General features: G+C 41.2%; 1 protein-coding gene across 4 annotated transcripts in view; it reads left to right on the top strand.

Annotated features, from left to right (window-relative positions):
- Positions 1 to 14,957, top strand: part of GRIA1 (glutamate ionotropic receptor AMPA type subunit 1) — a 569,614-nt gene that overhangs the window by 543,532 nt on the left and 11,125 nt on the right. For 2 of the 4 annotated variants that reach the window (XM_085617656.1, XM_085617654.1), the window contains exon 14: positions 4,754 to 4,868. In XM_085617656.1, the coding sequence (XP_085473782.1) occupies positions 4,754 to 4,868 (115 nt within the window). Of the gene's footprint in view, positions 1 to 4,753; positions 4,869 to 7,220; positions 7,336 to 14,957 lie in introns of all 4 variants that reach the window. The other 2 variants (XM_085617655.1, XM_085617653.1) reach the window with 1 other exon arrangement.

Genomic DNA, 14,957 nt, shown 5'->3' with positions numbered 1-14,957 from the left:
CACTCTGGCTCTTGTGATGCCACTCCAAAGGTGATACTTCCCTGACGTTTGCCCACTAGATATCTTATGATGAACTTCTTGAGGTGGTACCCACTGCAGCAACAAAGTCAAGTTTTGTCAATTATATCTTTTCTTTGTAATCTGCTTATTCTGTCTCTTGAAATGCTCCACCTCTTGTCCTCTTCTAGTGAGAATCCTGGTTCCTGGACACCATCACAGTCCTTGTGGTCTCCTCTGCTCCTGATACTTTCCTGTTGTAAGCCTCCTCTAGCTCTTAGGTCACTTCCTGCCACACATGGTTACTTGCTCTGTACTAATTCAGTCTCTCAGGATGCAGACACAATGCGTCTAGGTACAATGGTTCACATGCGGGCTTTTCAGAAGAGAGAGGCATTTCTTTATTGCAATCTCTGCATTTATTATCACTTGATATGCCTTGTGATGAAGTGCGGCTCTTACCTTTGCTTTTCCATGGCTCACTGGCAATCTTCGCAGAAGTAAAAGAGCTTCGTCTTCATTTTGAGGTTGCCTCATACTTTTTTCTCGGTCGTGTACAGGCATCCCTCTGTTCTGTTAAGGTTGTAAGGAGTAACTTGTCTTTAAATCCTTAGAATATGATTTCCAACAGGACAGGCGCCTATGAAGGCCATTGAAAACATCCAAAGTGCTCTTTGCAGTAAATGTATAGTTTTGTTTAGTCTAACATTTAAGAGAAAGATTCTTTTGCATCTTGGTTACACAATTGTTTCGATGAAGACATCCATACAACCTTCTACCACCTTGTTTGCTTGATGCCATTGCAGAATTACTTGCCTGTGACGGGTAAACAGCAGACTCTGCATATTTATTGAATTGCTTTCCACTGATGGGTCACCATCTCCTACCTTTAAATTTTCAGATGGCATATGCTTTTCTAGTCATATTAATGTTGATGTCTCTGCTTCTGAAGATCATGATGTTCAGTAGGCTACTGCTAAAGAAATACCATCCACTGCAATAATAACATACATGCTACATCGTTATGAAGATTGGAAATAGCCACAGACTACATTCAAGTCTGATGAATGTGTTTTATGATTCATTTGGTTGTGTGGGTTCACATGTTTGGTAATAAAGCATATTAATCTTTTAGAGTGCCCAGTGTAAAACATTTGCTGGAAGGTGTTCCTATTCAAGTATGTGAAGAAGAGGAAGGGAGCATGCTATCCATGTTGTAACCTTTATTCTTGGCATAATGATCCTGCAGAAGCTCCATCAAATGGTTGTGCCATGCTTTGGAACGCGCGCTCGGTGTACAGCAGGTTGCGGCTATTGTTTTCATGAATGTGTTTCGATCTGGATGATCTGCTGCCAGCATGGGTCTAGGACCTACTGGAAAGGAAAGAACGGTTCCTTATGGGATAAAATAGTGTGTGTCTAGTCATTTACTTCGTGACCTGTTTCTTGAGCTTGTTCGAAGCTATTTGTCACTGCTCCAGCCATTACTGTACCCGGTCCTGTTTAGCGAGCTCTCTGAGTAGGGTGCGAACGGTGGACAGTTCTATGGCAAGGCCATTTTAAGCAGCAAATGTTTACATTATATCTATGACCTGGACAGATGGCATGGCAAAATACCACTCCATCTAGGGTGGCAAAATGCTAGAACCAATGGTGACATAGTCTAGAATGGAAAAATAGTCTGTAGTTGATCCGAGAAACGCTATTTTAGGATTTGCAACTCTAAAAAGCCCTGTGGGTACTGCTGGTTGAGCTTTTTGGATCTAATTGCTTTTCTCCAGCTGAAAAAATGCCCCTGCACAGGAGGAACTGATATTTTCTAAATTCAGATTTATCTTTGCTGATAGGTGTCATCATTGTACCTCAAGTCCAGTGGCTTTACTGATTGTCGTTTGGGAAATTGCGCCAGGAAATTGGATACCAAATTTAAACTGTGAGCGCTGTCATTAATCTGGATGTGAAGTGCACTTGTGAGAGTTGGTGGACCTTGCTTAGGTGCAGCTTAGGTAATATTTAGTGACCACATTCAGTAAATTAGTCTATTAATTTGTCAACAGTTTTGGATGTCTCTCTCTATGGATACTGTATTTGGGCATAGGATAGCTAGAGGTAAGTGACAGATCCTCCTTCTAATGCTTTCAATAATTGAGTCGAGGGCTGTTACTGGCTAAAGCACGTCTTGATGTCTGATAATCTTCATTGCAGCCTCACCTGGTGTACCCCTTCAATGAAACTGGTCCAGGGACTAACATATTTAAGTGACATTTCCTATAAGGTTTACACATCCTTATCATAAGACATTATGTTTTTATGACTGTTAAATGTCATACATAACAGCCTCACTTTGTTAAGATGGTGGGACATCCACTTGTGAGCCCACCCCTCACTTTAGAGCTGACAGCTGTCGCTTTCTTTGTGTTGTCATTCACTGTCAAAATGAGCATCCCTTGATTTTCTGTTTTGTAATTGGTTGTTGGTGGCAGCTGTCATGTTTATTTTTTCCTCTAGCACCTTTGTCTATGGGAAATTGTATTGTCTTCAACATTTGGTATGAGAAGTTGACATCTTAAAAAGTTCATGGTTGACCTGATGGTGATAGATCTTGATTTTATAGATGATGATTATTGACATTATCCCCAGGGATCTCTTATTAATATAGCAGATTAACATCATTGTCTCAGGCTTGATGTAGTCAGCCTGAATTCCTCTGCCAAGTGGCACAAGTGATAGGTTCTCAAGATTTTCTAGAGATACAGAAGTTAGTTTTGTAGACCCCCTGGCACTAAGGACTCAGTCAATATGCCAGTCCAAATAAAAAAAACAGTTATACTGTAAATATTCCACAACTCACTGAGCCCTTTTTGAGCAAGACGTGTTTCAGGGAATGGTCAATCCCATGAGAATCACAGGGATATTTAGTGAAACTTCCAAACCTTCTTTCATTAAGGAATAGCACACTAAAGAACACTAGACGAAGAAGAATACACTTGAAAGATTTCATTTTAAATTTAAATCTTAGTCTAGTGCACACAATGTGAATTGTGACCACAATGAAGGCAAATAAACTGGCAGCAGCAACCTGCACAAAAAGCGTAAATATTAGGAACCATTTTAGCAAGCTCGCTGTAAAGAAAGCTTCTCGTTGGCCGGTTGATGCCTTTAATGACAGTGATTCTGAGACAGGCTTTAGACTCTAGATTAACATTGAGAACAATAACAAGAGTCCTGTATAGCAATGTTGCTTTTCCTTTTGTAAACTCTGTCTGCTCTGCTTTACTCTGCTCTACGGATGAGAGGTGTCAGTGACCAACAACCTCTGAGAACAATCACAAGCATGGGACACTCCTCCAGCAGGGCTGTGTGTTGGCAGAGGGTGACAAGGGTTATTGAGAGCCAGGAAGAGGAAGAAGGCATGGACAAAGAGAGGGGGAGAGGAGAGGTCCAGAACAGACGGAGATAGACAGGATAATAATACACATACAATCGGAGACAGAAGAGAGGGTAGGAGGAAGGTGTTTTTATCTGTGTACCAGGTTTAAGCTGATACTTTAAAATGTACTGTAGAGTTCAATGAAAACTTGAGAGTAGAATCGACACTGGAGATGGGCTTTTATAGAAAGTTAGCACCAAAGATGTGGTGATCCCATGTGTTATGGGACCTTCCAACCATCACAGCATTTTGTCTCTGAGGCCACTACTCCAGTCTCCAGCCCAAGTCAAGCCAAGCACGAGAAGTACTGCTATTTTTAATTTCCAATTTCAGTATACTGTCTGTAAGTAGGTAGGTAGGTAGGTAGTTATATAATTCAGCTAAATTTCGATTGGCAAATGGAAACAAACTGTGTTATGTATTGGATATTATGGATACATCCAAGCTGGGTCTTCAACTGAGTGTTAACAAACCATGTTATGGTAGATTGATATAGGTAGATGCTGACACACTGGGTTATCACTTGATTAAGATGGTTAGGTACTCATTGTTTACCGGTTGAGTAGGTGCTAAATGACTGGGATGTTGTTAAGTGCAAACTTGAAACTCCTGCAGGCTATTACAAATTTTCCTGAGCCACTCATTAACCACGGACAAAGAACACACGCTGCCACGATTGAGCCTTACACATAACCCCTTCGGCTAATCCAGTTATTATGAAGCAGTAACAGTTTTACATGACAAGGGCAGTATGTTACTTTAACTTTGTTTTGAAATGTCTGATTTTGATAAATTGTATGTTCACTCTGATCCTCTGAGCTTCAATCACATGAAGCGAAAGGAGCAACAATGTGTTTCCCCCTCCATAAGGGATGTGGTCATTTATGTACCGTTAATGCCGATTGACTGATAAGAGTGTTGTCTTTTAATGTGTGTTCTTTGTGGCCCAAGAATCACTCCAAGGGGAAGGTGAGCCAGCTTCTGCCCCATTGCCAACCCCAACAATGAGAACAGACCAAGAATTTGCAGACATGAAGATTCAAAGACCTATTCCGTCGAATTACTTAGTTGGTGTTTGCAACTCACTGCTTCCTGGGTTCCTTCTCTTGCAGTTCACAGCATTATGGGAACATTGAAGTTAGCCCCTTCCGCTAATAGCCAATCAAGCCTCCTTCATTCCTTTCACTTCCTTGACTTACCTTGCCGGCTCGCCCCATCAGAGCCAGTATGGGTCAGGAGATTGGCTCACCATTCCCCTATCAGCCTGTCTGTGCCAGTGCTTCCTGGGCTTGCTACTTATCAAGTGTTATCTATTCATTTTTAAAGAAATCCAGTAAACCTGGCAGTGTTAAAACTGAACGAGCAGGGACTTTTGGACAAATTCAAAAACAAATGGTGGTACGACAAGGGCGAGTGCGGCAGCGGGGGAGGTGATTCCAAGGTCAGCCCCAGTAAGAACAAACTAGCGGGTAAAAACAGAGCATGGATAGTAACCAGCAACTGCATGGCCGCACAGTGTTTAAAAAAATGTATATTTATCAAATTAGGGATTTTCTTCTAGGCAGTAGCTCCGTGCCACACATACTCAGGGTTATGCAGCCAGGCAAGAAAGATAACCCTTTGCAGTTTCCCTCTCTCCTCTCATCTTGGAGCACATGGATGCAACCGGCGGCCATTTTGCATCTGAGTCCTTACTATAAATCAAATTAATTAAATCTGGAGATGGACTAATAATATTAAGCATTTCCTGAAGTTCAGATGAGTGCATTCTTTTCCACTTTTGTGCCTAGCTTCAATTACCACTAAAACGGTGAGTTTAGCTTATGTGGTTTTGAGCCAATCAATAATTTTCAACCACTTATGATCTCATGACGAGTCATTTGCATGAATTAGAAACATATCAGTTGTGTTTTTAATAATAAAGATATGATTTCCAAAGGGCACCTAAATTAATTTAAGGACACCCAGGTCGGCAAATAAAACATTTAATGGATCTGGCATAAATGAACACAAATATTAGATCTGCTCACAGGACCTCCTACACATCACTATATTATACTTGCAGGATGAGAGAGAAAAAAACAGTCTTTAAAAAGTCTTCTTGAGAGCTCATCAATGATTAAGGGCCACACACTTAAATGCAGTACAATCAATTTACTAGCATGCACTATATCTCTCATAAAGCACTAGGTCTGGCACTAGGTCATGTTCCTAAATCTTGTTATTTAACATCCCTGCATCTCCTACAAGGAAGAATAGAACCCAAATGTTTACAGGTATTAATTTGACTTTAGGGTAGACCTATCTTTACTGCACTGTATGATCACAATTAGATTTTGAGACCCTCCCTTACCCCGCAATTCTCTCAGTCTCAAAGCAGGAATATGTTTCTCAGTCCAAGATGGCCGCCAATCACTTCCACTGAACCAAACAAAACATATTATTCCCACAAACTGCTGCAGTGTGAATTGTGTGCATCGTGTCCTATAATGTTTGCTCACAGATTCAGCATGAATCATTGGGTGGGGATCCAAATGCTAAGCTTGTTGGAAATGTTTGATCTGGGGAGGGGCATGATTATCTCCTAAAAAATGTAATTCTTGATTTATTGACAAGAGGTAAACTTACCTGCAGCGAAATCAGGAGTCTTTCTGACAAACCATTGCTGCTACAGGTCAAGTCCACTATAGGTGGAGAAGACTCCATCACATGGCAGGTTTGCCAGACACAACATTGCTGTAGTCTTACCAGCCTCTGGTGGATTCTAGAGTATCTGGAAGCCTCCTGTTTCCCCTACAGGTCAGATTGCCTCTAGCACTGCCAGCTTTGCATGAGCTTAGGTGAAATCCAAAGAAAATGCATATGCATGACCTCTAATATCACAATTCCTTGTCTAAGGAGATCTTTTTCTTGCACTGAAATATATGATAACCTCCCTCAACCACTGTCAGATCACAGTCCTTGGCAGTAAATCCTCCTCACTGCACAACGAGCTCACTTGGCATGACCCATAATGACTTTAACGTGAATAAAGTCGCTCGTCATAGACAGGTCATCTTACAAATGGGCAGCCTCCTTGATCCGATAAATGTAGTTTAAATCAGGCTCATCAACAAACAGACTTCCTCCTGGTCAGCATGTCCATAAGAATTAGATAACAGATTGCTAAAATGGCTTCACTTCATTTCTACTGTAAGCTTAAACGGAGTGCCAGTCACTCCCATTTTTTTATAAAATTTACATTTTGTAACCGCATTCACAGGCCTTGGGTTTGGTTTTCAAACCATGTCATGTACCCTCTACTATTCCATCTCCTACCAAAGACTTTCATAGTCATTCTCAGATTTTAAATTGGCTAAATGTTGTTAAATCCACCCAATGCACTAAATTAATGATGAAAGAATAACACTCACTGCCTCTCAATGCCACACTCAGGCCCATCTCTATTTCAGGCTGACTGTAAAAATATTGAAAATGAATTCCTTAACTGGCCGGCAGTCCTGTTTGACCCATGTTGACTGCTACATTGTACAGCACGGTGCTCGGTGCTTGAAGTTGCTGGTTACTCAAAGTGATATAAGACATACTCATCTTGCTGTGCTGGAGTTTGGGTGGGAATGACGGTGCGGGTAGGGGCAGAGGGTGGGCTTGATAGAGTATTGAACTTTATCACTTTGTGTATGTTGAAAAAAATTGAAATTGTTGCTGATCGCTGTATGAACTGTTTCTGTGATGCCCAATAACATAAAATAACATTGGTAATGTTATTTATGTTATTTCCCCTGGTTTGAAGAGGTGCTGTAAACCTAGCGGTATTGAAGCTCAGTGAGCAAGGCGTCTTAGACAAGCTGAAAAGCAAATGGTGGTACGATAAAGGGGAGTGTGGAAGCAAAGACTCCGGAAGCAAGGTCAGTCAAACTCCCCACAGAGCTTCGACAAACTCACAATGATTAGCCTGCCAAGTTTGTGACCCAAGGGGAGCCTGTGGTCCCAGGGCAGGCGTGCACCCGGGAGTGCTGTGTTCAGGGGAGGGTCAAACAGGGTGCACACCAGGGCCCAGATGCTAAATGATGTGGTCTTCATGTGATTCAACACTTACCAACATTTTAATTGCCATCCAGAGGAAGAACCTTTTCAGATGTAGTGTTGGCTCCAGTCTACACTTGGGTATATGTATGTCATACATTGGGACACAGCAGTGTAGGCAACACCCAGACCAACTAGAGACTAATCCTTTCACATTGCCTGCCACTTGGGGCGTATGCCTCTCTCTCTTACACATCCTCTCACAATGTCTGCCACTGATGAAGGTCTCTCTCTTGGACTACTCATCCTTTCCAATTGTCTATCTCTGCAAGTGTCCTTCATCTCCTAATATCCTCAGCATCCTCAGCTAGTGATTGTCCCTTGAAGTGATGTTCTACTCCTCTGAGCACCATATACACTCTAAACATTATTTAAACACTTGTAGTGTTCTGTGCATAACTTTACGAAGCATTCTGTGGACAATACAAAAATCTTCCCAAAACACAAATCGTGGACCGTCTTTCAGTGCGTCTTGCTTCAGTGTCTGTTTGTTTAACATGTCCATCAAATGAAGCTGCCCTGAGGTCTCCTGAACGCACTCATTTTAAAATACTGAAGATCAGTGGAAAATAAATTGTCCGTTCATGATTTTGGCGCCTTACCACCCGGATTAGGGACCTCATTGCCGCTGCAATTCCACCCATTTCTGCCCTAATCCAACATCAATATTTGCTCATCTTAAAAAAATCAGACAAGTGCTCCTAAGCACGAAACTCCGATGGCAAAAAGGTGAGATTAGTGCTGATGTGCACATTATGATGGCCATCACGTAAGAACTACATTGGAAAGACACATTTACTACTACCTTCACAACAGTATGGCTCAAGAAACTAAACAGTTTGGAAATGGAAGTGAATGCTGTTAAAGCCTATGCTCTGGTATAAGCTATATTAATGCTGAACAGTGATGGTGCATGAATGTCCAGGGCAGAGATTATGCTGCAGGTGACTTCTATGCTGTTGCCTTTTTTTGGATTACCCGGGTTTGGGCTCTCCATCAATGCTATCAGACTCATTTAACCCAGCCTTCCACCCAGCTGGTTCTTGTTGCTTTCCTCCCGTTGAATCGCAGTGTGAAATAAAAAACTAGCCACTTCTCTCCAGCTGCTGACTTCAGTGGCATGATGGTAAATGCACAAGGAGGAGGCCAACGGAAACAGTGGGCACTCTTTGTGTAGAGTGTCACTCACTACTGGCACTGTATGAGAAGCCATTTTTGCTGGTATCTCGCTTCATCATCAGTCACAACTGTTCACTCACCCATTCCATCAATAACATGCTGTGGGTTGTATGCCACCATATTGTGCTTAAAGTACTGACCTTCAAAAAATCTGCAACCACTTTTATGGCTACCACTGTATCATCAATGCAAGCATATTAGGTAGGTATAGATTTGCAATTCGTAACTTGATGTCTACTAACTATGAAGGTATAGTGGTAGTTGGTACTTTTCTAGGTCAATATTTCAATCACAATATTGTGATACAACATATCTGTGAAGACTTATTCAGTCATTTCAACAGTGCCACAGAGACAGTTAAACTTCATTGAATGATATTTCCAGCAGAGGGACAATGTCCTGTGATCCAAAACAGTTATTCATCCTTGAATAAACATAAACAATAATGTAAGGGATCAATCCTGCTTTGGTCCATCCTCCATCACTCATTTGTCAAATGGTGTTATGCACAAAACCTGTTATTGTATCTTCCGCACCAAATATCGATCCTCATGCTTGCTCATGCCATGATCTAAATCGGAGCTGAAGAAGTCTCTCTCGTTGGACAACCTTCCAATGCTGTAAACATAGAGCTCAGGTCAACAGAACTTATCATGTTGATTGTGAAGCCAGCTTCTAAGGGGTTGGTGGTGAGGATTCAGGGCCACCCTGATACATTTCTCACCTCCAAAATTGAAGTAGAAAAAAAGATCATTGAATAGGGAATGCTCCTGTTGTTTTCCACGAGAAAGATTTGAAGTGAGGAGCATTGATGCCACCTAGGTTAGTGAAATAGAATTATTTTATTCTAGGCCTCTGATCCACAACCTAATAGAGGTTTTAAGAAAATGCTGGAACCCAGTGCCAGCTCAATACTTGAAGATGTAAAGAAACTGCTGAAGGGGTTCTCACACTGAACCGCTTACAGGGCCACTGCCTCAACCTCATTTAGTGCACTTAATTAGATGCGGAAGAATTTAGATTTCACTGTTGGCCAAACCCCCTCACATGCAACAGAAGGCCTAGTATGCAGGAATAGGTAAAACTGATACAGCATTAGGGCACTGGGGTATGATAGGGACTGTTGTTTTGGACAAGAGAAACCAAGAATAGCCAGGAGTCTCCGGGCTAGCTCATAATGGCATGGCCCAATATGGATGTACGCCACCATCTATGTACAGTGCTCTAGCTCTCTATATTCCAGGAGGGTCCAATTCATCATTTTGGGCATGATGTTACCTTGGAACATGACCTGGTGAGCATCTCCCACATTTGCCGTTATTTTGAAATATTTTATACAATTTGAATGTATGAACTTTCACCTGGGCAAGTATTTATAAAATTATGAGGATAAGTGACCTTTTTGGGGTCCCATGACATAAATCAAGGATTTAAAAGATTTGGATAATGTGGAGAACTAAAAGACAAAACTGAAAAGGATAGTACATGCTGCTGCTGGCTTTCTAATATAGAATTGGTTGAAACTGATTAATTGAAAGCTATCTACTCAAGTCTTGGTGCAGTGATCCCACATGTTTGGTTGAAATTTGAAATTGCAAATGCATATATCAGATTGACACAAGAGCACCGAAAGAGGGGGGTTTCTCTTTGAACATTTTCTGTCAGGAAGAAAATCACAAAAAATACCAAATGACTACTGACGAAGGATCATTTTGACATGGAAGAAAACAGGGAGCGGTGAGTCACTGGACAGTTTATCACTCAAACAGGGGTTCTAAGACCATCTTGATGAGGTTGAAAGGAGAACATTAGACACACAAAATATGAAACACCCTTTCTCAAAGGTTTACTGTCCTAATTATTACCTTCAAGGGCCACCAAAAAGTGTTGCAATAGTCATGTACCAACAGTAATTATTGGATAGGGGGAAATGTCCATTTATGTTAAATGCTGGATGCCTGAATGAGCATTGGACATGTCCTAGGAGATGGCAAAGGCTTGGAAAACAGGATAGCCAAACTTCCGCCTCACAGATATTTCACATTTTGGGTCACTTGACATCAACAAGAGCCACGAATTTCAAGAAAGACAACTAGGCAATGTGTAGCTGTGAGTAAAAAGTGTCTGGCTGGCTGCATCAGGCAAGCTGAAAAATAGTTATAGCAAATAGATTCCTGATTGTGTTTCTGCGGCTCATTTAAGCCTGATCTACCCTTTGTATCAGCAGTGAAAACGATTTGTTATGACAGAGATTAATTTCCAGAGAGAACAATTTGGTGTTTTCTCGGCAGCATAGGTCTTTTTTTTGCTTTAGCTTGAGATAGGGTTTGGTGTGGAAGCCAGCAGCAATGCCACCACAGTTAACTATTTGTTGAAAATTGGTTTTTTTCTCAAACCTGAGAAAAGATTGAGCCACTCCATGTATCAAATCCTAAATTAGGAATTGTGGCTGGGTTTAATCATTCAGTCACCCTATTATTCATATGAGTCTCCGGGGGCTTATTTAGAAACTCAGTCAGACCTCTTACTGACTCCGCTTTAATCCTTACAAGTCAAAATCACAGGTTAGGTTATACGCTAAGCAGAGACGAAATACTTCTTATGTTGACTAATCCCCTGCTCCATCCCTTCCAACACACCAAGGTGCCCTGGTTCTGATAGCATGAAGAAATTTGGAATGACACACCCTAAAACCCAAGCCACTTCCGGCTTAGATTAAAATCCACTCTTTAGCAAGTAGTTGTGCCTGTAGCAGACATTGTGAGAGGACACAGAAAACCAAGCACACAACTTTGGGCAACATCCCCCCTCATGAACAAAACAAAAATATGCAGTCTGTAAAGCCAGCCTTGATGTATTGAGACCACACCCACATCGTTACACACTGCATGTTATTTCTCTCCCCAATATTTACACTTGGTTTAAACAGCCTGCCCTCTAGTAAGTCTTTGGTTGTAGTCCTGTTTTTCTTTCAGGAAAAGAGCATTTGACCTTGGGAATTTGTAAAGCACAACAGTGCCACTCTTCATCCACTTACTTTGCACATCTTTTACATGGCGGGAGGGAGTCACATTGCAGGCTGGGAGTGATAGAACAGGTTCAGGAACTATAGCTTCTGGAATGTGGGGGAAGAGGAGATATTTGGTTTAGAAGAAGGGCAGGTCTACTTTTTCTTTAGCACATGGGAAGAGTGACATCTAACAGGTATGCATGCTACATTTGGACTAAAGGCGGTGCTGTCGGGGTTACCAAATGTGCCGCAGATGGAGAATGGATTGGATTAGTAGTTGAAGATGAAGAAATGTGGGGTGGTGGGAATGAGGGGTTGAATTGGAAGGTTGCATGAGGGCACGATGGGCTTACAGTTGGGAAGATAATCTGTTTTTTAAATCTGTGTTCACTTCTCAAACGTGGTGCAGGCCATACTCGTGGAGGAGGAGAACTTTTATCACTAGAGTGCAGGGAAAGCCTATGCATCTTTTGCCATTACTACCCTACTTCTCTCCAGTGGTAGCAGCTCCCATAAACCCTAAGGCGTGAAGGCTCCTCTTGTGCATCTGCTACCCAAACCATGAGGATGTTACCTCTCTCCTCCTGTTTCCCAATCCAACCCTATTCACTAATTGTACACAATCTTAACACACCTCTGCTGTTTCTCAGTCTCTTTGAGTTAAATCTAATGGTGTTAAAGAGACTTTTTCATTTTTATTTTCAAAATGCATGTAATTCTCGCAAAAACTGCGAAAGCATGCAGAGTCCCCAAAGGTTTGGTGAGAAGGGCTGTATGATGCCTGGAACTTTGCAAGCATTTTATACGAGTCTTATTTGTGTTAAATCACATGCAGAGAAAAGCTAAGCCCTACATGCACATGCATAAAAAGGTTCGTAAGTTATCAGTATTTAGAAAAATGGGGCAAGCCAGTAACCCAGGGACCTATTTATTTTTTTCAAATTTTATTGATTATTATCAAGAAAGTGGTCCCTTTGGGGAAGTGTAGCCTGGACTGCAGCGGCAATAGTATTGTAAAGAAACGTTTTCAAGTTTTGCAATTCATGTGTTTATTTATGGTAATTATATTCAAATAATCCAGAAGCGGTTCATGACAATATGGTACATTATTTACCTTAGTCAAAAGATAAGATACTCCTATAAAGTGGCTGTGCAGTGAAAGTGATCAATGTGATAAAAAGTGTTCTTGTGCTAAACACAGATATATATACACGTGACTTATTGGGGTGATATGTTGTTGTACATGGCACCCATGTAATGAGTGTCCAAAATGCTCAATCAGAATTTAAAATCAGTCCACATATGTTGTTGTTGATGTTTCAACGCTTTGGCATAATTACTTTGAGCAGGGTCGTCAGCAGGACAAGAGTAAGAACAGGAGAATCAAAGGATTGGGGTTCAAGGACCCACAACAATAGATGTGTCAGTCCTAGTTGCATGGAAAAATTCAGCAAGTAGTAGAGGATTGGGGTGCAGTGACCCACAACTGTAGGTATGTCAGTCTTAGTTGCATCGGAAAACCTCAGCAAACTGTGAGCAAAGGGATGTTTTGAAACAAACAGAGGATTAAGGTACAAGGATCTACATCTGTAGATGTGTTGGCCTGAGTTGCATAGGACAGCCTCAGGAAACTTTGAGCACATAACTGCAATGATTATTGGACCGGCTTGGGTGGAGCTTTTGTTGCTGCTTGTCTTGAAACTGAGGATCAAAGTCAAATGCTGGTTCGGCTGGTCGGTAGACCCTCAATCGTTCAGGAAGAGGATTGCCTTGTGTGTAGTGGAAAGTATACACTTTTATGCGCCCTCTCCTTGTATGAGTCACGTATAAAGAGGCGTCTAGACCATGAAAAGATGAATTAAATCTTCTCTCGCCCAAGTTTCATTATAACTGGAGGTTAGAGACACAGCAGACCTGCCAGATCCGTCTTCTCATCCTCAGTGTAAATAATGTATCATATTGCCATGAACCATTTCTGGATTATTTGAATATAATTACCGTAAATAAATGCATGAATTGCATAACTAAGAAAACTTTAAAAGTTTCTTTATGATACTGTTGCAGTAGAAGCAGAAGCTATCAGGGCAACATATTTTCACATTACTCACGAGGAAAAAATAATCAAGATTCTCTTTCACATACAAAATGCCAGAGATTCACCAATAAGCAACTGCCATGCATGAGAAAAAAAATCTACGAATGCGTAGGATTAAGAAAAACAGGAAACTCCATCTGATACAGTACGTCGTTAATCTGGAACCCTGCCAAACTACGCCTCCATAATGAAACATTTGCTCGAGTCTAATTAGTACATATGTGAGTAGCTGGGTTTGTGCAACGTTTTTGTCATGCAAGAGTAGTCTTGCGGCGTTCCCAAACATTGGCCTACCTGTAACTAAGAGCTTCCTCCTTTTCCAATGTATCCGCTCATTTTATCTCGCAAGTGTTAGTTGGTCCCTAATGAATTACAATCAACTAATATGACAAACTATAGGTACTTTAATTGTTGTTTGTGCTTTCTGCATGAATTAAAGATACTTTGAAAGGGGAAAACTATGCAGAGTTCAACACCTCTATTCCTAATGCACTCCTGCTATGCATAATACTCGTTTCCACTGTCTCTTCCGTAAAGAAGGGCCTAGACCCAGGACATTCTATATCTGTAGATGCTCTCCAATGTCTAACACATGCCTAACACCCTTCAAATCACGACCACTGGAGAGGTATTCAACGTTCAGGTTCATTTTCAGTTTTGTCTTGCTGCATTTTTTGCATCTGTGAAGATTGATTTGATGATATGCTGATGTCATATCGACAACTGAAAAAACTTTTCCTCCTGACATAGCCGACAACATTTCTGAAATATTGGGGAGTGGTTACCTGTCAACCCAAATGTTCTGATTTAAATCTCTCAAGTCAATGCATAGTCTAATTTTTCCACCTTCCTTAGGAGCTACAACGATTGGAGCCAACCATTCGGATGATTCTATCGGCTCAATTATACCTTGACTCAACAGCTTGTCCAATTCCTTCTGCAAGGATTCTCTCATCATAAGGGGCTTCTTGTGCACAACCGGGACAGCGCTTTTTTTAAGAATAATTTTGTGGCAAAATCCTTTTAACAAACCTAATCCATCATTAAGGACTCGTGGAAATCTTTTTGCAATACATTCTTCGAATGTATCCACAGAATTCACATTATGAGTTTCAGGTAACGAGACAATAATAGGATTTTTTGCATTCGGATCTAATTTC

The sequence above is a fragment of the Triturus cristatus genome, chromosome 7 (genome assembly GCF_964204655.1).
Source record: "Triturus cristatus chromosome 7, aTriCri1.1, whole genome shotgun sequence".
NCBI lineage: Eukaryota > Metazoa > Chordata > Amphibia > Caudata > Salamandridae > Triturus > Triturus cristatus.
This window is presented reverse-complemented; position numbering and strand designations above follow the sequence as displayed.